Below are 26313 nucleotides of genomic sequence, written 5' to 3'. Positions count from 1 at the left end.
TGCGCGGCCGCCTCGCCCGCGGGGGCAGCCGGGCCGGCGGGGGCGGGCTGCGCGGCCGCCTCCCGACTCGGCGGAGCCGCTGCCTGGCCATGGGTGAGTGCGGGGCGGCCGGCGCCAGCGCAGCGATGCTTGCCGGGGCGGGGGGGCTGTTGGTGCGGGGCAGCGCTTCCCCGCACGGTTGCTCTGCCCCTGCCCGGGGCTTCACGACGCCTCGCGCGGGCCGGTCGCGGCCCCCGCTGGTGTCTGCGCGGAGCCGGGCGCCCGCGCCGCCGCTCTGCCAGGGGCCGTGCCCGGGGCCCGCCGGCTGCTCGTCTGCCCCTCCCTGACCTGCGGCTTCCACAGGTGTTAGCCGCCTTCCCGCCCTCCCGCGGCTCTGAGCTCCGGTCACCCTCACCGCCCGCGGGCTGCGTTTCAGCCCTACCTAAAGCAGTCACTCCGGGGTGGGAGTCACTTGCCACGACACTGTCCAGACGCTCACTGGCCAATTCTATCCTAATTTGCTTTTGTTCTGTGCACCTGAAGGAGATGTGCATTTAACTATAATGGCTCTAGGACTAATGAAGCAGCATCTTCGGAGTCGTTGCGCCTACTCTGTTGTTTCTAAATGTAATCGATGATATAGCTAATGAACGCACATTGACAATAAAGATCGTTGTTTTTACGATTCCATCTTCAGTTGAATGATACAGCTCTAGGCCCCTCTTTATTAGTGAAGCTTCTAGTTTCCTTTTGACTGAAGAAAAGTGTGTGCTGTGTTATATGGGATGACGCACCACATCATCTGCATCCCCCTCGTCCAAATCCTAGATCCACCCATGCTGGGAGCTACCCAGCCACTTCCCACAGCTGATGGGACATCAGGACTTCAATCATTCCCAGCTGTTCCAAACACTTCCTGAATTATAATGCTGCCCCTGCTTCCTGAAAGCTTTAATTAAGAACCCCCCCCTCCCCCCCCAGGAGCTGAGAATTACTGAGAATTACGGCACTTGTCATTCATTTCCCCTACTTACATGTCAGCGCCAGGCTCCTAACTGGAGCTAAACTAGTGATGAGTCAAGTTCTGGGAGCCCATCAGATACACCTCAACAGGGCAAAGCAGGAGTCCTTAGCAGTCTAAATGTTGGTCCCACTCAGGTGTAACTCATGAGCATAGGACACTTAAGGATCCTCAAGTCACTAGTCACTCTTGAATACTGAAACCATACTTTGTTCTGTGTTGTGGGGCAAGTTTCAGACCACTTTAAGATCAGTAGAGCCTGCACTCTCCGGTCAGGTATGAGTCCGTGGAGTGCTGTGCCCCACCTAGCCTCTTCTGAGAATATATGAACTACTTCCCTCTCCTTGCAGTGGCAGAGTATTGACAACGCCCTTGTTTTCCCTGCATTTACTTGTGACGTTATGAAACATCAAGAACACCCTATATCATGCCTCTTTATAGTTGCAGGGGAGGGTCTGAAGCAGTGACTTTAGGGATTCCTTTGATTAATGCTTGCCTGTGAATGCAGGACATTGGCCTCGACAGCCCTGGAGCTACCGTTCCAGTCCCATGTTCTTATATTCCTGTATGTAGCCACATCCTTTCTACTGCCAGCTGCTTATAAGAATGGAAGTGCTGGACCACAATACAACAGAGACTGTAGAAAAAAGTAGCAAACGACAGAAAAACAAAATGTTTGCTTGCTTGTTATTTTAAATGAAAATTTCAGGCTGTGTTTGACAAAATTATTAATTTAGAGAAACAAAATACCAACTCTAGTACCAAAATTTATATTGCATTTTCCCCCCTGTGGTCTGGCTCTGTAATGCTACTTCAGTGATATAACAGGGGAGGAAATAGCCACAATATGAAATGGTACCTCCAGGGCGCTGCTGGAACTGCTGCATTGGCTCCCTGTGTAGGGAACATGACCAAATTTTGTGATGCCCTGGCTGTTCATACCTGGCAGAGGCTCCTTTGGGTACATAGGTTGAAGTAGCTCTGAGGGTTTCATTTTTTCCAGATGCCTTATCTGTCCTTAGAGGATAAGGCAGGAAAACCAGGGCTTGTAGCGCTAAATTTTGTCTTTGTTCCAGCCCTCAGCCCCTGTTCTGAGCATAAGAACAGAACAAAGAATTGGGATCAAGTATTAAATTTATTGTGAGAGAAAGTTGCAATCGATTGAGACTATTGACACAATGAAAGAGGTTAGGTAAATAATGCCTGCAGCGTTACAAAAGTCAGTGTAGTCTAAGGTCTGAACTGCAGCACCAACTGCTATGCCAGTCCTCTGCCAGTCAGATCTAATTGTGTAGCTATTCTGTGGTGCAGAGTGGACTCTTGACCTGGGCTAGGGACAGACATTCAAAAAGCCTGAGTCTGAATTGATTCAATCTTTTCAGATTCATCTAACATGCAGATTAAACTGATTTGCAAGTGAATAGACATTCACTTTTGACACAGGAAAGGCAGGCAGGCACATGCCTGCAGTGGCTCAGGCTAGAAGCCAAGGGAAGGAGGGAGGCATGCTAGAGCAGCCCTCCCTTCCCTTCCTCAGCAGCTGCAAGGAAGCTGACCTGGGGGCCGTGGCCAGGCCCCTGGCAAGCAGCTAAGTATGTTTGGGGAGGGGCTTAAACTCTCCCCAGCCTATAGGGACCGCAGCCAGGGTGTGCCTGGAGGGAGAGGGGCATAGCAGCCCTTGCCAGACTTGTCCCTGAGGCCAGACATCAGCTCCAGCAGCATCTCAGGCAAAGCAGGGTGGAGGCAGGAATTAAAATCTCCTGTCTCCCCTCTTGACATGGGCACTGGGACCCCAGCCAAGTCTGCTCTGCTTTTCCCCCTCACTACTCGCCTGGCGGGGAGCTTGGCCAGAGCCAGATGGCATGGCCCTGCTATCCACCCAGGGCTGTGGGGCTGGGGCTGGGGCTGGGCCTGGGGCTGGGGCTGAGCTGGGCTGGCCCATGGGAGCTGCTAAGGATGGATACAGCGGGGCCAGCCTGGGCTGGGCCGGAGGAGCTGAGCACTTCTCAACAGGCTGCGGCTTAGGTTGGGGCCACGGGGGCTGCATGGCCAGATTGCTTTTGGCTCCTTACACCCAGGCTGGGCAGGGCTGTCAGGGAGCTGCAGCCAGCTGGGAAGAGCCCCCCTCCAGTGACCAGTCAGTGACTGGGGTGAGGGGTTCCCCCGCAGCCAATCAGGAAGCAGCTGCGGCACTCCCAGAAGTGGCCGTGGTGCTTTATCTGGCAATCCCATTCCCCAGCCAGCGCTCACAGGGGTGGCACCGGCACTCCTACCTGTCCATCGCCAAAGCGGGGAGCGCAGCATGTCAGGGGGTGCACCCACAGTCTCAGGGACTGCATGTGCACCCCCTATGCATCACCACTGGCTTCAGCCTAATGCTGAGATCTGGCTCCAGCTCCCTAATGCCTTTCATCCACTCCACTCACCCGCAGGGGCTGCTCATCATGCCAGGCAGGTGAAAGGCAGCCAGAGCTAGAGCTGGATCTCCATATCCCATCTCCCCGCTCCCCCTCCCTACCACTGCCCAGAGCAGAGCAGCAGGGGCAGGAGTGGGAGAAGGAGGAGCTGCTCGAGGCAAGGGGAAGCTGCATACTGGCTGGGCCAGGTAGGGCGGTTCTGCTCCCCTCACTTCCAGCTGTGATTCCTACTCCTGCTGTGCTGCACAGTGCCGCCCTGGGTGGGTGGAAGCTTAAATCCAGTGGCTTCTGCCCAGTGCATGTAGCTCTGGCTCCAGCTCCCAGATACTTTTGCCCTGCTCCACCCTCCTGCAGGGACTGCTCATTGCGCCGAGCAGGCAAAGTGGGTGGAAGGTGTCCAGGTGCTGGAACCAGAGCTGCATGCACTGGGCAGAAGCTGGTGGGCTCAAGCTTCTTGTCCACCCACCCAGAGTGGCCTGGCAGGGGCGGGGCAACAGTGGCAGCTGGAGGCAAGGGAAGCAGAACAGCTCTGCCAGCCCCAGCTAGCATGCAGCTTGTGGTGCTGCACAGGACAGGGGGCGTGCTGGTGGTTGTGGCAGGCGCCTGCCAGGCTCGGGGCCCGCCAGCACCTCCAAGCCAGCCCAGGCAGCCTGTTGCCTGGCCAGCTGCTGCTTGTGCCACCAGGCCCTGACCCCATGGGTCTGCCCAGGCTGACCTCATCAGGCCCTTTCCAGTTGACTGTAGCTCCATGACAGCCCTGCCTGGCCTGGGCGCAGAGAACTGGGATCAAGCCCCCACGGCCCCAGCCCAATCTGCAGCCTGCTGGGAAGGGCCCAGTCCCCACGGTCCACTCTGAGCTGGCCCCTCTGTGTCCACCCTCAGCAGCACTCACAGGCTGTCCCAGCTCAGCCCCACAGCCCCAGCCCCAGACGTGGACAAGGCAGATGGCTGGCGGGGCCATGCCAGCTGGTTCTGGCCACGCTCCTGCCCCTGCCACTGGAGTGGGGAGGTGGAGGATGCTGTTCTGCCCCAGCCAGGCAGGCCCCCGCTGCCAGTGATACAGGGGACAGAGGGGGAGATTAAATCCCTCTCCCCATTTGCTCCAGGCTGTGGGGGGTTGGAGGGAGCTGGCTAGGGCTATAGGCTAGGGACAGACATTCAAAAAGCCTGAGCTGGAATTGATTCAATTTTTGCAGGTTAGTCTAACCTGGCTAGGGCGAACTGGTTTGAATATGCACAGACATTCCCTCTGGACTGAGAAAATGCAGGCACATACCTGCAGTGGCTCAGGCAGAAGCCAGGGGGTGCTAGAACAGTCTTCCCTTCCCTTCTACAGTGCTGAGCTGAGGTGGGGGGCCATGGCCAGGCCTCAGCAGGATGCTCTGATTAGGGGATGGGAGCGTTCCTCCTCCTTGCTGCTTCTGACCAGAAAGAGAGCCATTAGCACCCTATCAAAAAAAAAAAGACTCTGTCATCCGTTCAAGCTCTTCTTAAACAGCATTTTCCAAGGAAGGAATGGAGGGATAGTACCACCTGACCTGTTGATTAGCTCCAAAAAGCCCTGAATGGACACTGTCCTGTCTGTCTTACACAGACACCTCTCAGCATTACCTAGCCTACCAGTGCTGGCTACAGCCCTGTGGGAGATGGGAGTGGTGGGGAATCCCTGCTTGAGATGGGAGTGGTGAGGGGGGGCAGAGCATGGGGAAGCCAGGCAGATTTGCTGTGTCTGCAGTCGCTGCAGGAGCTCCAGCCAGGGAGGAGAGAGCCCCCACCCCCACGCCCGGCCACCAGGGCTGCAAAGCATCTGGGATGCTGGGGGACTCTGGTATAAGTTAAACCAGGAAGGGGACTGGGACAGACATTGCATAAACCAGTTTAACCTAAATTAGTTAAGCCTGATACTACATTCAGCCAGGTTTATCTCAAACCGGTTTCAGCCATTTTCAAACTGGTTTATGTGCAGGTTCTGTTACAGGTTTAAACCAGTTTCTGATCACTTAAACTGGTTTATGTGTAATGTCTGTCCTTTAAGATGGGACCTACCAAATTTTCCGAAACTTAGTCTTGTGAGAATTTGAGGAGATGAGGGCAGATATAAAAAATCAAATGCAGGGATATACCACCTGTCACTGAGCCCCCGTATAGCATGGGAAATGAGTCCATAGCAAGCTGGATTTTAATCAAAGGTCATAAACCATTAGTGCCCATAAAGTTAATGAGAATTATAACAGAATTTGATTGAATCAGCTGCTGTATTCACAGCAGGATCGCATGTACTTAATTGAGTTTGCAGCTTAAAATTAATGGCCTGTCCATTTTATGCCAGGCTTTTTGTTCTTACTGAACAAATATGTCTCATTATCTACCTAACGTGTACAAAAAGTGATTAAAACAGAGTAGGTAACTGCACAGACAGTAGTTTTTTGGCAAGTGATCAGCCTGGCAAAGTTAATACAAATAAGATTTTAAAAAGTACAGAATAAATACAAATGTAAATATAGCCTTCCTTAAGAAATAACTTTTAATGCTTAGTGTCATGAAAAGCTAAACGTCAACACTGCCTGTTAATCACAGACTATCTAAACCCTTACACAGTGCCAACTGAGAAAAAATTCCATAGTCTATTGGGCGTCTCCATAATTTTTCCCAATAGTCTATTTAAAGTAAAAGTATTTTTAACTAAAACAAACCAAATGATGCAGCATCTGTGTAGCATGCTGAAAAAAGAGCATATTCCAGTGAGTTCCTGCACTATGCTGCACCTCAGCATTTAGGAGACAGTAATTTGGAGAAGTATATGTTGACTTTATTGCTATTATTAATATTGCCCCAAGGCCCCTAGAAGCTATCTAGTCTAGATGGAATCTTATATTGCACTCATAACTATAGCTTCTGATTGCCAACTAGTTGTAGATTAGGCAATGTGACCAATTTCCCTCACATTTATTCTCTTATGCTCAGCAGGGCAAGAAACACGTGCAGCAGAGTCCTTGTTTCTCCAGGATTTTTACCTCTTTGTTGCTCCTGCTGTCTTCTGTTTTTCCTTTTCAAATAAAAGTTTCTGTGATGTATGCTAGAGAAGGCAGGTCAAAGAAACATGCTTTGCATTTGGAGCAGAAGGTGATGTGATGACTATTTCCCAGTGGAGTTCATTGCACAGTCTTGAACAAGCTCCTGAGAAAGCTCTGTCTGATTTGGGACTCTATTGTGCTGAGTATTACACCAGCATAGATGAGAAAATAGTCTCTGATCCAGAAAACTTTAGGCTTCTAAAGAGGGCAGGGGACTAGCCATGACATGTACACTGAGAATCCTAGTCAGACTTTTTAACAAGACTGCTTAGCTCATCCTTTTTTCCCTACTTCTTGTGTCTCTTGGGTCCCTCATAAGCTCTTTACAAATATTAATTCATTGTTTACAAACATTTCTCCCAAGTAGATCTTTTTTTTATTATCCCTGTTTTACAGATATGGAGAATGGAGGCATGGAACATTAAATTGCTTGATCAATGTCATAGATCATGTTAAAGACCCAGTCCGCAGGCCCTTCTGTGGCCCCTTCTGTTACCACTAGATGACCCTTCTATCCTAATTTCTCTCCAGCAGACTAAAGAAGGCCCAGTATCCTGCATGATGCTTTACACCTAAACTATAAAGCTGGGGCTAAGAGGAGTTGGATCCCCATGTCAGCCGCCCTCTACAGCAAGTAGCTCTCTAACTGCATTTCATCCCAGTGGCTGTCCATTCATTCAAGAATGAAAACAAACCCCTACATTTCTGCTAAAATGTTCAGCATGACATAGTGAGCTAAACTGAGATGAATGCAAGGCCTCACATCTGTCAGAGAGGACACCACCACATTAGTTTTTCATTCACTTTGCTTATCTTGCAGTCATATGATCTGGAGTCTCTTTAGTTTTACAGAGAGTTTAGTACCTGGAGCACAGCTATGCTGCAGTTTAAAAGTAATCCACACTTATACAGGAATTTACCTGTCCACATAATTACACAATCAACAGGAGCTGGATTATTTGATAACATTTATCTAGTGAAGAGAAGATAAGGGGAATATGTTTAGCTCAGTTATTAGTATTGGTAAAACAGCCTAAAAATGGAGACAGTCAGCAAAAAGAGAAGGGTCATAAGATCACGTCTAATATCTGGTGCACTTATTAACTCAACTACTCATCCCTCTCTGTTCACAAGCTTACAGGGTGGATCAAAAACAGAACATGAGGCAAACAAGTCTTATAACACTATAGGAAACTATAAATAAAGTGCAAGCAATTAAGTCAGGATAACTCTGTCTAAAGCATCAGTATGCTGATATAAATATAACAAGAAAAGAGATGCTATAGTATCACATATGTCTAGGACTAAACTTAGTGTTGTTTCTTATAATAGTCAAAAGATGGTAGGGGAAAGAGCGAGGCTATCTTGGCAAGTCAAAGCTTATGCTAGATTTCAGGGAAAATATGTAATATTGAGAGCACTAAAGAGAGGAAGAAATTTTTCCCAAGTAGGTATAGCCAGTGCAGAGAATTAAGGAGTGTTTAAGTAAAATGTTAGAGGCAATGTGAGGATGAGTACCGAGATGCAGAAGGTCTCACTGGATAGGCCCTACCGCTCCTTTCCAGCTGTGCAATGAGTGTTAACAGGCATGTGAAACTGTAGTCAGCACCTATTAATGGTAACTTCCCTCCACCAATGATTTACTTGTGAAGTTCCCAGATAGTGAAAAGAAGACACAGAGATGTATCTAAGCTGCCAACAGAGACCAAGAGCATCATATTGATAACACACTGCAGTGAAATATAGAAGGAGAAAACTGCATTCCCTGGCTAGTTTTTGCCTATTTAGAACCAAGAAAGGGAGAGTTTAGAGGGTCTGAAGAATTCCCTTCTATAAATCATGCATGGCTCCACTACGTTATCATAGGCCTGTGTGTTCAGCACCAGCTGACAAGAAATGGCTGCAATAGAATTATCGAAAATGAGGGTTGGAAGGGACCTCAGGAGGTCACATCTAGTCCAGCCCCCTGCTCACCCCCATCCCCAACTAGATCCTTTTCTGTAAGTAAACTGCATGTGCAATTATTATGATTATGTTCACATTTGTAATTCCATACACACAGCCAGAGAGATGCCTGCTTGGCTGTATGCCTATCACATGTATATCTATATGGTTAGGGTAACTCTTTAGGCAGTTTAAGCACACAGTTTTGCATGCTGAAAACTTGGGTCCCAGTTTATCAGACCTGCTCTTTCCAAGTTCTGTTACTAATTTGTTTTCAATTATGAGGCCAGAAAAATGAATCTATCATTGTTTGCTTGTTTTCTAGGTCATACATTGCTGGTCCTCCTCCTGTCTGCAACAGTGTCTCTCCTGGGTGGATTGATATTCGGATATGAGCTGGGGATTATCTCTGGTGCTTTACTGCAGCTGCAGATGGACTTCCACCTTAGCTGCTTCAAACAGGAAGTCCTTGTGAGCTCCATGCTCACTGGGGCTCTCCTTGCCTCCTTGGTAGGGGGCATCCTCATTGACCGTCATGGAAGGAGGAGAGCAATCCTGGTTAGCAACCTGGTCTTGTTTTGTGGCAGCCTTATTCTGACACTGGCTGGGTCATTTATGTGGCTGGTATTTGGACGCATGACCATAGGGTTTTCCATTTCTGTGTCATCCATGGCATGCTGTATATATGTCTCAGAAATGGTGGCTGCTCATCAGCGAGGGCTGCTGGTGTCTCTCTATGAAGCTGGCATCACGGTGGGCATCTTAGCTTCATATGCACTGAACTACATATTCTCAGAAATGGCTGAAGGATGGAGATACATGTTTGGACTGGCTATTGCACCCGCTGTAGTACAGTTTCTCAGTATCCTCTTCCTCCCAGTTAACCCCATTAAATTCAACTCAGGTGACTGTGACTCCCAGAAGGGCCTCATTCAATTACATGAAGATGGAGAGGAAGCAAAACTAGAACCACATAAGGAAAAGCCTTATTCATTTCTTGATCTTTTTACGTCTCGAGACAACATGAGAAACAGGACTCTGGTTGGCCTGGGCTTGGTGCTCTTTCAGCAGTTCACTGGGCAGCCCAATGTCCTGTGCTATGCTTCCAAAATCTTCCGCTCAGTGGGATTCCAGAGCAATTCTTCTGCTGTCCTGGCTTCAGTTGGGCTTGGTGTGATGAAAGTGATTGCAACACTAATTGCAATGGCCTGTGCAGACAAGGCTGGCAGAAGAGTGTTACTGATTGCTGGATGCATAGTGATGTCTTTCTCTGTGACCATCATTGGGCTCACCAGCTACACCATTCCACTAGACATGGCCAGAGACTGTCAGACTGATGGAGACCCCAATGCTTCATACAATATAGCACAACATGCCATAAATCCGGTATCCTTCCAGCCAGCTGCATCATATATTCCACTGACTTTAGCTGCTGGCAAAAGTCGAGTGAGTCCCCATCTTGCTGTTACAGGACCAGAAGGCCCAACAAAAGCCTATGCTAGTACTGGAAGCAGAGAGATCATTACAGATTCTTCCCACACTCAGAGAAAGTACCTGCTAACCCAGTCCAATAAAGAGATGGTGCAAGGCACTAGCCCTTCTTTCAGTGATGGTCTTTCTAGGGAACATATGGTTTTAAATTGGATTACGCTGCTGAGCATGATGGCTTTTGTAAGCGCATTCTCAATTGGATTTGGACCAAGTAAGTACAGTGTTTATACCTCCTGGGTCTGCAGTAACTCATAATATAAAACTAAGATTGATCTTCACAATACTCTGGGAACATTTGCTACACACCTGCTTTACAAAGTATCCTGCAATTGAAAAACATATCCTGTATTCAAACCCACAAGAATGATTTCCAGCCGTGCAGACTGAAAGTCTCCTACAACACTTGTGATAGCATCCCCTACACACTACCTCTGACCTAAACTATTTTATTTAGAAGTGTTTTGATGGCGGAATCTGAGCTTCTCACAAACGCAGGGGACATGGAAGTTTTAGTAACTACATATTACAGATGGGGAACCAAGGCACAGAGGGACTAAATGACTTGTGCAACACAGGAAGGAAAAGACAGTGCAGGAAACAGGGAAGGTTTCTCCATTTTTCATTGCTGGGCGTCTCAGCCTTCATCTCTTTCTCTCTCTATCACCTGGGTCCCAGTCCAATGCAGTCCAATCCCCAGTCCTTTGTCCTGCCTAAAGGTCCATCTTTAGGCAAGACACATGGAGACTTCATGTAGTCTTTAATATTTGCTCTGCACAATGCGAAGGGCCAACATGTATCTGTGTGTCCTGGCACAGTCTTAGACTTTGATTTCTAGATCTTTACAGCCCTATCAACCACTCAAGGCATCTCTCCCAACAGAATTGAGGGTGATGAGCCAGTTAGTGACAGTTGTGGTATAGACACTGATTCACCAGGAACTGGAGTGAGATTATCAACTCATTTCACAGAGGTTACCCACCAGTGGTCCCCTGACAATGGTTTTTGGCAACTATTGGACCATAACTAATGATCTAAAGAGGAAAAATTATATATGATATCTTCTCGTATACAACACATCCCAGAATATAGTGCACATCTTGTTTTTGAAAGGCATAATGAAGAAAAAAGATCTTTCCTTGTAGGAAGAAAATGTGTAACAGTTATGGGGCTGCCCCTGCTCATTGTTGTGCTCCCTGTGGGTTGCTGCAGAATTTCCTTTCAGTTTTACCTGGTAAGGGGCAGAACCAGTTCCTACCATATTTCTTACATATAATGTGCACTCCAATTTCTAGCAGCTGTTTTTAAGGGAAATCATGCATGTTTTATGCAAGAAAATATTGTATCCTATACCATTGCCTCAAGTCATTCCATCCTTATTCCAGATTCCTTTGATTTTAGACGATGAAGCTTGCCTTGTACGGGCATGACAGGCCCCGTTCAGGTATCTGGATCACTTAAAATTGAATCTTTTCTGTTGGTTTCTCCTACTGCTATATATAGTAACCTCATGAAAGCTTCATGGTAGCAGCTGCTGCTTTCTTGAAATTATATTCATGCAGTAGACAGACAAGCATACAGATTTGTGATTGTAGGCTTGCTTGGGAGCTCTGGCATTTATTTATTCTGTTTTAAATAACATGGAAGCTTTGCTTTGAGGATAAATAAACCACAGCTAAAGGCATTTGAAAAAGATCAGATTAAAATCATGGTAGGTCCATGTCAGGCTTCATAACCTTGACAGCAACCAGTAAGGTTCTGTAAAAACTGCCAGAGAGCCACGCTGAAAGGTCCTGTTCTCTGTGGAAAGCAGCACAGTCTGCAGGTGATTGAGAGAGATTATTTACAACTCTACCGCATGCGACTATATGTCATTGTGTCATTTATGCTCCCCATATCTTAATTTCCTTATCTGTAAAATCCTAAACATAATGTTTGGCCATCTCTGTAAAGCTCTTTGGTTCATGCTGAACAGCTCTCTGCTGCCGGACTGTGTCAGTACTATCGTTCTGCAAGGAAATGCGTGTCATACAAACAGCTGCCTGGGACCAGAGTCCAGCTTTTCTTGCAATCCCACAGAAGTTGTTTAAAATAAATTGTTGTGTTTCTCTCTCTCTTCTCCAATCCTTGCAGTGACGTGGTTGGTCCTCAGTGAGATCTACCCTGCTGGAATAAGAGGAAGAGCCTTTGCTTTCTGCAACAGCTTTAACTGGGCTGCTAATTTACTGATTAGCCTCTCGTTCCTTGATCTTATTGGTATGTCATCCTTTTTTGCTGTTGGCCTTTTCAAAAGCAGCCCGCCAGCACACTTCACTAGCCACTGGTGTGGAGATTGGGTGTAATTTCTGGCCACTGGCGGTCAGGCAATAATAGAATGGATGTAGCCCGTTTCTTACGAACTCTGCCACATCAGTCAAGACTTGAACTATCATGAAATGTAGAGCGTAGATCTGCCAGAAGAGACTAAAGGGTCATACTGTTAGGAGCTAAGCTGAGCGTTGCCCTTGGTGAAGTGGTTCCTTTCAGCTTCTACACATACTCATAAAATAGCCATAGTTTTTGCTGAATTATTTTACACTGTGGTGCAGGATCTGATTTAGTCAGCAAAACACTGAGCTTTGGGACTCCTGACAGAGCTGTTTGATGCTCCGGGCTGAGAAATTTATCAGGTACTGCATGGCCTCTGGAGCTGAGGTTAATTCATGCTCCAGGAATTATGTGGCCCTGGCAGGCAGAACCCAGCATATAAATACATCAGATTTGTAGAGCTGGGAGTTGCCTTCCTCCACAGCTGATTTACATATTAGGCCTTGTGTGTATACAGGAATGGCTTTTCCTTGCCTTGTTTTATGGGCTTCTTGATATAAAAGCCCCCATGCAGCAGAAGTGATATTCATTTAAGATTCATATTCAGTGGAAATGGTCTCATCTCTCATTAACCTTTCCCTCTTTTGAACCTGTTTCTATAGATGCCATAGGCTTATCATGGATGTTTCTTCTTTATGGATTGGTGGGAGTAGCAGCTGTTGTCTTTATTTATTTTTTTGTTCCGGAAACAAAAGGACAGTCCCTAGAGGAGATAGACCAGCAGTTCTCACGGAAACGGTATGTACACTGTCCTGAGGAGGTGATTTTGAGTATGGAGAGGTTTTCCAGGTCAGGCCCAGCCCCTGAAGTAGGGGCTGTGTGTGAAAATCTCGTAAGGATCAGGTCCTAAATTATTCATTTGAGGAAAGACTGATCTGTGTTACTAAAATCACAGATTCATAGTAAATCTGCAAAATGTCCATGAAAGAACTGTGAAACTCTAAATTGGCTCCTTAGTGGAGAGGAAGATTAATTATGCCATTTATTCATTTGCACTTGACTCAGTTTGGAGAGCCCATCTAGAATGGACACTTTCACTGGCTTACTCTCAAACAGTATTACAGTAGCAGTGGTAACACAGGCCAGGACTGTGGCACATTAACAGCGCTGAGGGCATGCTAAAAGGGGCTGGGATTGCAGAGGTAGCTGTATCTGAACACTAGGAGGCTCTTTTAGCTGAGCTTCGTTGGATACTGAGATTGAATTAGGGTGCGTTGAAAGTCTCAGCTGAAGTGTATTAAGGAGAGGAAGGACTTTGCCTTCCATACAAATTAACACAGATTTTTAAGATGGAAGTGACCATCTGTTCCCATAGCATTTCACCTAGTAAGTCCCATAGTAAGCAGTAACGTCTGGTTGAGCTACAGCATGTCTCTTCGAAAGATGTCCAGTGTGGACCCAAAGAAAAGCTCTAAAAGGCGTCACTATGAGGTTAGAGAGGAAGAAATGTAAGTCTCAACTTCTGGATGACCTTAGTCGTTTTGTGGCAGGTTACTGAAAAGGAACATAGCCAGGCGAAGATCTGGAAAGAGAAGAGGAGGCTTTACACATGGTCAGTACGAAAGGGTGGAGCACTCCAGCACCTCATGAAATGCACCATCTGTATGTGTCACGTTGGACACAAAAAGAGTCTGTGACGTCTGAAGATTTTTTTCTCATTATCTTCAACATAATGTAGTCACCTATTTAGAGAAGAGTTTAGTGAGCCCTGAGCTCATCACAGTGCCTTACATCTCGAGATATGGATATTAGCAATGCTATTGTGTCCCTCTATACACAACCTATGTGCACAAACGCTCGCATTCTTGACTTGGGTAGAAACCATCCCATGGCTCTGGTAGCTTTTTATTTAAGACAGACGATGGTTTGGGGTTCCCAGTGCTAACTGAACTGACATTTTTTGTATTTGAAAAATAAAGCACAAATATGCTGAGAACTCGGCCATCTGACTCTGCACAGCTCATCTGTGTGCAGACTGTTTTCTTTTCCCAATTTTTAGAGCTGTTTGTTACACTCCCAGTACACAGGAATCCCACAAGCATGTCAGAGATTTCACAGAATCATAGAAAATTAGTGCTGGAAGGGACTTCAGGAGCTCATCTTGTCCAACTCCTTGCTCAAAGCAGGACCATACCTAACTAGATCATCCCAGATCATCCTTTGTTGAGCCAGACCTTAAAAACCACCACCATTCGAAGTAATCCATTCCAGTGCTTCACCACCTTTCTAGTGAGAAAGTTATTTCCTAATATCCAACCTAGACTTCCCTTGCTGCAACTTGAGCACATTGCTTTTTGTTCTGTCACCTGCCACCACTGAGAACAGTCCAGCTCCATCCTCTTCCGGACCATGCTTCAGGTAGTTGAAGGCTACTGTCAAATACACCCTCCATCTTCTCTTCTGCAGAGTACGTAAACTCAGTTCCCTCAGCCTCTCCTCATAAGCCGCAGCCCTCTAAGCATTTTCGTTGCCCTTCACTGGACTCTCTGACTTATCCACAGCCTTTCTGTAGTGGGGGGTCCAAAACTGAACACAGTACTCCAGATGTGGCCTCACCAGTGCCAAACAGAGGGGAATAATCTCTTCCCCCAATCTGCTGGCAACACTCGTACCATTGCAGCCCAGTATGCTGTTAGCTTTTTTGGCAACAAGGGCACACTGCTAACTCATATCCATCTTAATGTCCATTGTAACCCCCAGGCCCTTTTCTGCAAAGCTGCTGCTTAACCAGTTGGTCCCCAGCCTGTCCTGGTGCATGGGATTCTTCCGTCCTAACTGCAGAACTTCACACTTGTCCTTATTGAACTTCCTGAGATTTCTTTTGGCCCAATCCTCCAATGTAACATTTTGTATGCTAAAAGTTTAGTTTTTTAACCTTTGAGCAGTGCCCCAGAGTCTGAGGCAGGTAGCTAGTAGAAAGTCAGAATAAGTGACCCTGATTGAGCAGAAAGAAAACTGGAACAAATGCTAGCTCATGGGACTATAGGGTAAGGCATAAGAATCAAAGCACCACGTAACATTATTCCACAAAGTCTGCAGCTACACTAATAGGAAGCGACGCTCAGAAACATAGGTGCACGATCACATTTGCCCACTTTGCCCCTGCAGAGACAGTTTTGCAGGCACGGCTGCCTGGGGTTTGCATGCGCTTACAATTGTGAGTTTTCAATTTTCAGGATCCTTTTTGGAAAATACGATCCTGAAATCCTCTTTTTGCAGGTAACATGTATTCTTGGATCCCTACCTTTAATGAGCTCCTCTCAGATTGTCTCCTGAGCATACACACATCATCAAAATGGCATCACTATTTAACACCACAATCACCTCCTTGGGTAAAAGCTTTTGAAAGTTGAGAGGCCTCGCACTGTGCCATAAATGGCAACTGTTTTAAGCTTTAGTGGAAGAGGCAGGTGGGAAGAAGAACCAAAACTGCTGAATTCAGCACTCTCCACTGATAGCAGAACCAGCAGGCGGCACTGTGGTAATTAAGAGTTGTTGCCATCTGCCATCTGATCGGAAGTCTCTGTGAAGTTACTTTAATGCGTCTCAGACCAGCAGGCTGTGAACAGAAGCCCATATCAACCATGAGTACAGTGACAGTTTGTTGGCCAGCTCAACAAGGAAAGGAAGGATTTCACAATTCAGGGACAGTGACCTTCTCTCCTTTCTCCAGATGAGTTCCTCCACTGAGCATACCATTGCCTTTCCCCAAGTGTTCTCTTGTTAATAGAAGTATATTAGTCTTCCAGACTTTCAGATTACCTTTTCCCCTTCTGTTGAATGAGAAGCGGGTCCTACTACCATTGGCAATACTGCAGAACAAGTACCTGGCACCAAGCAATGCAAGGCTCAACCATTAGGAACCAAAGCACAGACTCCAGCCTCAGTGTATCTTTCTGAGTAATGATTAATGCAATCATGATTCCCCCACTTTGCTTTGGAGGGGGAATAGTGGCTTTGCCATTTAGAGTCACTGCAAGCCCCTTAGTTAAATACCTCTTCCTTTTTATCTGATATAAATACCCAGCTCCTCAAAGATACATAGATGTTGAATTCCCCAGGGAATTAGTTTCCTAAATACTTTATTACCAAATGTTCTAACCCTGGTAGTGAAAAGTTGCCCATGCTGAGAAGACTCTTTCCTGCAAAACTGTTGAGTAAATGGGTCAAATGATGGTTACAGATATCTGCCATCCCCTCTTAAGAGTCCCTTCTCCATATGCACACACATACACGCACCTGCACACCTACCTCTGTGTCCCAGAGCCCCCATGACAAATGTGAGATCCTGTTACCTAGTGGAAGCAAATAAAAATTTGGAGGGATGTGGTTTTCACATCTGGAAAAGTGTGGTTCCTTCCTGTGTCCTGTAAATCAGAGTGTAACTTGCATAATGCAGCCCAGTGCTCCTGGCCTGCCGCAGTAGGTTCCTAACTGCTGGAAGATGCTGCTTCTGTCCTCCTTTGCCATGGATTGGACAGGTGGAATTTGATAATGAGGTCATCCCTGAGTACCGGTGCTCATTTTCAGTAACACAAGTTGCTAGGCATACCCCAAATAAAATCAGGCTCAGTCCTTGCCCCAGAAAGCCCAGACTCTAGGATGGAGATGAGAGAAAGGAGGAAATAAGCAAATGAGCCAGAAAGCCTGATGATAATGGTAAGTGATGTCATGATAATGCAAAACAGTTATGATTCAGAGAGGTTTTGGTTGGGATGGGGGTATTTTGTCAGTAAAGAGATTGACAGATGTTCCTAATATCCACACCCTTGGCATCAGTCAAGCTAGTCTCCCCCAGGCACTGTGACAGGAGAGGATTGTCATGAAGGATTTAACTAAGGGGCTTGTAGTGACTCTAAGTGGCAAGGCCACTATTCCCCCTCCACAGCAAAGTCCTTTATGATGTCCTTATAATAACTACGATAGTGATTTTACAGTGCAGATAAAATGGAAGAGGTATTTGTCCTATGTCTTAGAAAAGCATAACATACCATGATGTCAGGCACTTGCTCAACCTCCTTTTCATGTCTGTAGCATGGTTCCCATTTCTCATGGTGCATGCACAGCCATGCCCCTTAGGTTTTACTGTTTTTTAAATATTTTTTGATACAGTGAAGACATTACACTGCCAGTTACACCTGGAATGTCTTGTCTTTTACATGCAATGTCTTTGCAAAGTGTAGGCAAGAAGGAAGTCCCAGCAGTAAAGGAACTGGCCTGAGATTCAGATATGGGTTGAAATCATGGCTGCGATTTCCCATACAAACCTGGGCAAGTCAATCATTCCATCTGTACCTCAGTTTCCACACCTATAGAATAGGGATAATTCTTCCTTGTCTTTCCTGGGCATTTTGAGGTTAAAGTGATTAAGATGCTTCATGGTAGTCTTCCTTTACTCTCTCATGCACTGTGAACATACCAACCACCTCCTCCACTTCACCAACAATGCCAGTCTTGGTTGCCTGCTTGTTCAGCAGGCACCAGTATGCATCTTCTACACCATGCCATGCACACAGGAAGAACTCACTGCTTGACCACATTATGCTCCATCCAGGTCTATTTCCACAGTGACACGTACCAACCACGTGACAACGTTTAACAGCTGGTGTGCACTGACTGCTTTTCGGGTGTCTGGTGCTATTCCTATTCCTACCGTCTGCTGTACTCATCCATTGTCTCTCATCTTACACTTAGATTGTAAGTTGTCAGGGAAAGGGACTAATATTGAATGTGTGTACAGCACCCAACACAATAAGGCCTTGCACGTTCCAGTAAAGTTATATTTGTTTTTGCTTAAATCTTAAACTGAATAATCTAGCCCTAGCCCCCAGGCATATTAGTAAAACTTCTAGTTTCTTTTTAATTGGGGAAAAATATGTATTGAGTTATATTACATGATGATGCACCACACCATCTGCACCCCCTTTTCAAAATCCTAGATCCACCTATGACTCTGTACCGCACTGTTGTTTATCTCACCTACTCCAGGACAGCTTTACTAGGCATGACCCAGCACCCCCCGCTCTGGCCAGCGTCTGTCTGCGCAAAAGGGATGCACAGCACTGCCTCTTGGAAAAGAAAGTGCATTATTGACTTTTTACCACTAGAGAGCACCCCACGATTGGGTAAATCATTGCTGTCTGAAAAACAACAACCTAGTACTACAGCTGGCTTCATAGACATGTTTCAGACTTTGTTTCTCTTAGCCTCGGGAGTGCTGATGGGTTAAAAAGTTTTATATACAGGATGGGCAGCAGTGAGAAATGTCACCCAGCCATACCAGTGTCAGCAGTGCTCCCCGTGTCTAACTGGGTGTGATTCTATCCCAGGCAGTCAACACGGACCCGTCCTAACAGGTAGGGACACTTGGACACCCCATCTCAGACTCCTCCTTCTCAGGCCTTCACAGAGCCTGGTGGGAAAACCTGGAAAGTTGCAAATTTCTATGCAGAATGAGTTGGTGTGAGGGAGCTGGCAACATCTTAGCCAGTTAGCTTTAAGTACCCTGTGTGCTATATTACTGGAAGGCTGGAGGGACACACGAGTTATAACAACCGTGAGAGTCTGTTGTAGAATAAGGACACAGACCTTGCTCCTATGGGCCCTTCTCCCTGTGACCTTTATGCTGGGACTTCTGGTCCATGTCCTTCTTAAAGAAGGAAATTAAGGTGAGCACTGTGGTTTAATTAATTAATAAGCAATAATTCAGCCAACTCTCTCTCTAGCTCCCCTACCGGCCTGGGCCAGGACACAGGCTATAGAAGCCTCCAAATGATTTCTGATGTTGGCAGGAGGGACTGAAGCATTCCCAAGATACATCAAGTTGGTTCCCTCCACAATCTTCAAAGTGGACAAATGAAAATCCCTTCTCAGAGACAGGCTGTTTTTCTTCTTCTCTCTACTGAGGCAGAGACCTCCTAAGACTGAGGGATGTGGAAATTCTTGAGGTAGCAATAAATCTTCTCTAGTGGGCTTTTATTTCCTTTTCTTTCACAATATTTTCGTTAGGTTCCCAGCCAAATATTTTCCAAGGAAAGATTTCTGACTTCCTTTGAGCTGCACCTCAACATCTGTCCACTTTGGGGGCTGAAGTAATATGCTGTTAAGGATTTTGATGTCAAGGCCAAATCCCCACCAAGGAACAATTTCTTCAGCGCTGACTGCCCCCCTCCCTCCATCTCTACCCAAACCAGCCCTTTGTTTGTTCTCAACAACTGGGCTATCATGCCTTTTCTCCCATTTTGCAGACAGAATATAGCACAGACAGGTTTAAGACAGGGATGCCTCTGCTATGAGGTTTTTATATCAAGTGTATAGTGTAGGCGTTAGCTGTATGGATGTGTGAATACAAGACACAGTCTTGAAATGCTCTGGGTGCTCATGCAACTGGAAGTGAGGAAGGGCGATGGGATAATAGTTTCCCTGCCCTCAAAGTTAACTGTAGGATAACATGTAGATAGTGGGAATGCAGCTAGGATACCCACAGAGAACACCTGCTCATCCGTACTGGCAAGAAAGAAATTAGCAAAAATCTGGGAAAAGGTAGGTAATGGGAAGGTCTTTCAGAAAGGGTTACAAGGAAAGGGAATCCATTGTCTTTGAACTCCTGCTGGGTGCCAGCAGGAATATAGCCATGTGGGGCCAGGTCTGGCTATGAAATAGGGAACATGAATTCGACGAACTGTAGTAGAGCTGAGGTTTTCAGGACCACAGTTTCAAATAAGCAGTCCCCCTTCAGAATGTGCTACCTTTTCATCAGCTGATTTGTGTCTCCAGGTCTGTCTATCAGCTCCTCCAGCTCCTCAAAGCTGGGGTAAAAGTTATTCCCAGAGACTCATGTTTCTCTGGTGTGCCCCTTACAATTCATTTGTGGACCCCCCCCAAAAAATATGTGGATGCACAAGTTGTGCATGCCAATTGCACCTGCTAGGTGAGACTCTAGACATCAGGCCTTTGGAATATGTAAAGCTGATACCAGATCCAGGGGTCAAAGACTACAGTTTGATAGAAACTCCAGCAGTGTCTCTGAACCCACACATTTCCACTGGTTCATTTTGTATACTGTGTCTGGGGTGTAAATAAATGCATTTTTGGTGGAAATAATGAGACTGGCATTGGGTGGGAGTGCAAAATCCATGGCATGTGGGTGCAGGAAGAAAACCAACCAAATGGGTGGGGGGGAGGTTCTGCAGTAAAGGAAGATTTGGAGTATCTTGAGATTAACATAGCCTATTCTGTCTTCGTTCTTTTCCTCTCTGGCCTGCAAAGAGGCTGCTCGTCAATACTTTATGTCCAGTAAAGAGACACACATCCCTCACCAGTCCTAACTAGGGTCTTTATACTCCTTACTTAATGCATTGGGCTCCTGAGACTGGGCTGACAGAGTGGAGCAAAAACTCACCAGCCTCCGCAGGACATTCAAAGGGTAAAGGCTCAGAACAGTCGCTTCCTAAATGCCACTTCTTACAATGCTGCATTGTGTAGTCACTCCACATGGGGCCATTGGCTGTTGGAGGGAATGTTGCCCTGGGCTGCTGGGATTTTTGTCCCACTTTCCAGCAAGGTCATACACACAGGGTCAAACATTTGTTGCAGGATCTGGCAGGAGACACTCCCATTCAAAGCTATAATAGCAGGAGACACAGACAAGTGATTTCATTAAAGTTTCCAGTTAAATCCCTATTGCCTCTCTCATGAGCTCATGTGCCGGGGTTCTGACAGTGGGGATTGGGAGGAGACCTAAGCGTTTGTCATGCTCTCTACAGTTACCATCACTTAGGAATTGCCTGACCTGTTGCATGTACGTGCTGCATCTTACTAGAGCACAGGCTCAGAAACCCTTGTGGGACTGGCTAGGCTGCAGTACTTGGAGGGTCAGCCTGGCTAGCTGCTTGGATCTGTGCTGTGCAGGTCTCAGTTGGGGGTTAGTATCCTGCAGACTGGAAGCATCAGGCCAGTGGGGCTCTTTCATGCTTCTCCTTACAAACAAATTAAAGAGCAAGCTGCCAACATTGGCCATCAGAGACTGTCCAGTAACTCGGTGATATTCACTTATCTAGTCCCTGCTCCATCAGTTGTTTCTTCCGCCCTGTTCAGTGTGCAGAGCCTCCTTGCCATCACTAGGAGGAGCTCCGGTACTCTTCAAAAACAAACTAGCCAACCCACAGATTTTGAGTTTCGGAGAGGGTCTTCCAGCTCCACACATTGTAACTCTAACTGCTAAAGCTATGGCTCAGGCATCTCTGCCACATATACAGAGACTGAAATCAAGTTTGACATGGCAGGTTGGGATGGAAGGATGTCCTGTGTGTGAAGATATATGCAAAGACAAGGAGAGCAATCTGTCCCATGTATTTTACTAATATGACTGATGGACAGGAATAAAACCTGAATGACAACCAAAAAGATCTAGTTAGTTCAAAAGCCATTTCACAGCTAGAGTGGAAATACATGGATTTTTAATTTCATTTTATTTTATTAGAAACTTTTTGCTATATAAAGGACTCAAGAATCTGTTTCAATCACCATCCACAGAGGATCAGATTTCCCAAGTCATGAAAGTATTGACTTCATTTGCATTGCAGTTACTATCTTTGCACCCAGAGATGAGATAACCTGTGCAGACAGACAGGATTGTCCATTTGCCTAGGCAATTGCCCGAACATGACACAAAAATCACCAGAGTTGTGTGCAGAATGTTATGCATTGTGTATGTGCTCCATTTATCAGTGTGGTTCTCAAAGATTGTTAGGGGTGACCAGAGCATTTGACATATGCTCTGTTAATGCAGAGTAGTAAAAATTCAAACAAATATAGAAAAATAAATACGAGCAATTCATTGCTTGCTTGTTCATTGGATCCAAAATGCCCTTGCCAGCAGGCCCAGAGTCTGGAAAGTGAAAATGTAAAACTCTAAGATACAGCACATCTTAGAATTAATCCAGGAGCTATAATCACGATAACATTATCTAGCATTGGCAGTAGGAGGGAGCAGCAGTTATGGGTCTTGCAGTCCTTGTTACAGATGTCCATACAGTGCAGGAAAGAAAACAGAGTGGCCGGTATGTGTCATTTGTGCATGTGTGAAAGCAGCAGTCCCCAAGATTGGATCACACTCGATCACTGCATGGGGGGCATGGGGCTGGATGAAAGGAGCAGGAACAAATGAAATACGAGAACTGGAAAAAATATAAACCAGAAGATGGGCTGGTTAATATGCTGCAGCTCCCACAAGACAGCTAGACCTCAATAAAACCCATTCTTTCTACTAGGATCAAGACACCAACCCAATGCGGGCAGTCTCTAAAACAGAGTGTGTTGAAATGTGTTATTTTAGTCCTGTCTGACTTTAGGCATTGTATGGATCAAACTGTTTCCCAGCAGGGGAGCCTGACCTAGAAAGCCAGCGTGAAGGAGTGGGTTCTCTGGGATGGCTCCATTCTGTCCTCTTTGTGCTACTCTGCTGCTCTGAGCTCCATGCATGTGCCAGCACTGTGCTCCAGCAAACCTGTCTGCATTGCACACTGCCGCTCAGTTCATGCCAGGGTTCCTGTGTGTGGTGTTTTTGGCTTGCATCCCTGCACTCCTGTCTCTATCAAGCCTTTGTGCTAATGCTTCTGCCTTTGGACTCAGCCCATCCAGCTCTCCATTCTCTGCCTCTGTTTATTAAATTAAGAGAAGGAAGGATGCTGTCACTTCTAATCAGAAGGGAGAATCAGGCTCCACCTGACACTTGGCTTCTGCCCTCCCTTTAGGTACATTCCTGCCTGCTAAATGAGCACTGGGGGCACCAGGCCACATTATTTTGCCCTGGCTGTATTGTGTGTTAATGAACAAGGAGACTGCGGGAAGGGGAGGATGGGAGGCTCCCAACACAGGCGGACTAAAGTTTGCAAGGCAAGCTGTTCTGGCTGCTGCTAGCTGAAGGTCAACACGAAACCCTACTGCAGTCCTATGTGCACAACCCTGGCTTCAGCAAGAGTTACACAGTGAAGGACTGCAGTGTGTGGCATAGCAGAGTCTGTTATTGTGTCACTGAAGTCTCTGAGCCAAATTCAGCCTTGGCATTAGAAGTTGTCACTGAAGTCAGCTTCACTGAGAGCTAATGTCCTAGCTAGCTCTGATCTGTTAAATGGGCATGCTTCTACACTGAGCTGGTGCCAGCTGGGAAGCAGCTCCCTCAGCTGAGAAGAGAAAACCTGCATGAAGCTGGTCACAGCTGGGAGTCATTGCCACAGATTTGAGTCAGTGGGAGCTATACTATGCTAGACCTAGCTGGTAGGTGTTCTTGCCAGGTTTACTTAACCACATCTCAGCAATTCTATCGACGCACTGAGCACTCTTTGCTAGCAGCAGGGAAAGGCATTTACAGGAAAGAATTTCCACCATGACTTCATGTTGAAATCAAAATCTCCCATCGAGATGAGGAGTTTAGGAGCAGTGTTTCAGCAAAATAAAGTGTGGGGCCGTGAATGTGCAATGTGGGTACAGTTTATTATAAGCAGAACATGCTCCCCTACCAAGGTGAGGCACTGGGTTTTATACAGCCATATGAATTCTTAAAAGACTGTCATGCTGGCAAGATCATAGAGGCATCAGAAGACATTGAGATTCAGGGTCACCTGGACATTTTCTTAACATTCATATATAGGTCACTTTTTCTCTCTTTAAATTAGCCACACAGATCAGCCTTCAAAATGATGTGGGTTTTTTTATTTTTATATTTTTGGCTGCAGGAATACCCCAGATTGGACCATTATATACTTAACTCCACTTAACTATGCTTAACTGTGCTTTTTGGAGCACGGACTGTCATTTTCTTTTGAGTTTGTATAGTGCCCAGTACAGCAAGAGCCTGACTGATGCAGAGAGCGCTAACCAAGCAACCTGCCATATACAGAACAAAAGATGGGGGAAAAGATGTAAAGAATTCCTTCCATATTCCCTTCAGAGACAGAGATTCATCCATTCTTTCACTCTACTTCTCCTCTTTATAGCATTTGGGAATATTTTCCAGTATCAGGTCAGTAATGATTTCTATATTCGTTCAAACATGTCTAATTTTATTTTCCAGTTCAAATATTATTCTTTCAGATGTGTCTCTTCCTGATGGGGTTGGCATAGAATATACAAAAGGAAACTCATCTGCTCCCTGCAAGCTTTTTCCTGACCATTGAGAAGCTCCAGCTTCTTTCCAGAGCTGGAGTGAAGTTTGCCTTGTTGAGCAAATTTGATTCCTGCTGACTGAGCTCATGAGCCCAAAATCAACTTAAGCCAATGAGAAAAAATTAAAAGTGAGAAAAGCAAGTGATGGTGCTAAGATGAAGTGAGAATAATGCAACTGTATGTTCCCTGGGACAGTGACCAGCATTTTGATCTGTTTTTTATAGCACCTGGCACAATAGAGTCCTGGCCTATGATGATGATGATGATAATAATAGAAGATGGACAAAATTCCTACCAGTGCAGCTTACTGGCTCCTCACTCCCACCCTTTATTTTATAAAGCCACCAAATAGTGAAATGTGCTTTAAGTAGGCCTATACTTGTGCAGTCTGAAAACAGGGCCTACGAAGCACCTGACTTAGCTGGTACTATTTCCCTACAATTGTTTTATGAAAATGGGAAGATAATGCAAGGTCCATTAAGAAAAATATTTCATCTCTGGGTGAGACAGTGCTGGATTCAGAACCATCACTTGGAGGTCAAAGTTAATATCTGTATCCTTCTCCAATGCTTTAGCGAGAGAAGATGAGGGCGTAGTACTGCAGAGATCAGTGAACAGAGAACTTTGAATAGGGGAAATGTTAGGCAAGAACAGAGAAGTATTAATATGAATAATCTTTCCTTGGGCAACATCACAATTTTCCATATATTTCAGTTTCTCACCAATGATGTTGACAGTTACCAGACAGGCTGCACAGCTTCCCCAGCAGTAACCTGTCTTTCCACCTCTTTGTCCTCCAATTAAGGAAAAATGCTTTTCAAGCAAACAATAAATGCCCTAGTGCAGTGGTTTTCACCCTGTGGTCCATGTGTCTAAGGGTCTGCAAAAGAGGTCTATGATCAATCAGAAGTATGCAAATACCCATACTTACAATTCAAAGGGGTCTGTCACTCCATTTGAAATTTCCAAAGGGGTCTGCACCTCCATTCAAAAATGTTTAGGGGTCTGCAAATGAAAAAAGGTTGAAAACCACTGCTCTAGTGCATGTCACCATCTTCAAGGAGGCCCATACCCAGGTGAAGGGCACAGATGTTCATCCACAACACGGCAATGTTTTAACAGAGGAGGGCTTCTACAGATCAACCAACAATGAATGCTGATGAATATACTACAGAGTCCCTGACCACTAATGCGTAATAAAGTGTCCCATATACTAAAGAGTCCCCAAGTACTAATGAGTACTAAATAGTCCCCAAGTACTCATGTCTCTCTTGGGCCAAGTTCCACTCTTTAAAACAATCCCCATTACTTTTTACACGTAAGACTGCAGAAGGCCTCTGAGGGGTTGTTAGAGTCTATTGTAGAGGAATAAAGCATGTGTCAAAAAGACTTTTAATGCCCATTTAAAATGGCCTAAATGCAGTCTGGAGTTACACGATAAGCTGCAAGGTCTCTGTTGGGATAAATATTTTGTTTTTAAAATTGTCTCAACTCCCACACATTTTTATGAGAGATCGTTCTTGGCTCTAACCTAAAGTTTTGCTAAGTGCATTAAAACAATGTTAAGGGCCTGGTTTTTGCTCCATAAAGACTTCTACTGCTTGTTGCTTTTTAAATATTTTTTATTACCAGTACACATTGAATATATAATAGCACTGTACATTTCCATAGTTCAGGGCACTTTATGAATGCTAATGATAACTGCCAGCTCATCTACAAGGTAAGTAATTATTATCCCCATTTCACAGATGTGGAAACTGCAGCACAAAGCTGCGATCACTTGTTTGTAGGCATAGAGTAAGCTAGTGGCGCAGCCTGGAAGGGGAGTTCCAGGTGCCATGCTCCGACTATAGCACCA

General features: G+C 45.9%; 1 protein-coding gene and 1 long non-coding RNA gene across 2 annotated transcripts; one reads left to right on the top strand and one right to left on the bottom strand.

Annotated features, from left to right (window-relative positions):
* Window positions 1–14226, top strand: SLC2A10 (solute carrier family 2 member 10). The gene is made up of 5 exons (XM_019539600.1): window positions 1–93; window positions 8761–10137; window positions 12057–12179; window positions 12893–13028; window positions 13781–14226. Exons 1-5 carry the CDS (start codon window positions 90–92, stop codon window positions 13878–13880), a joined length of 1740 nt encoding a protein of 579 aa, XP_019395145.1. The 5' UTR covers window positions 1–89; the 3' UTR covers window positions 13881–14226.
* Window positions 498–25420, bottom strand: LOC109313147. The gene is made up of 3 exons (XR_002101971.1): window positions 25387–25420; window positions 20692–20914; window positions 498–516 (listed from the first exon to the last, which is right to left on the bottom strand). It is a non-coding gene; the product is annotated as an uncharacterized LOC109313147 (long non-coding RNA).
* Between the last annotated feature and the right edge of the window lie 893 nt (window positions 25421–26313).

Source organism: Crocodylus porosus, unplaced genomic scaffold, assembly GCF_001723895.1.
Source record: "Crocodylus porosus isolate Cpor-Errol unplaced genomic scaffold, CroPor_comp1, whole genome shotgun sequence".
NCBI classification, from domain to species: domain Eukaryota; kingdom Metazoa; phylum Chordata; order Crocodylia; family Crocodylidae; genus Crocodylus; species Crocodylus porosus.
The sequence above is the reverse complement of the archived record's forward strand: the minus strand, read 5'-3'. Positions and strand labels throughout refer to the sequence as shown.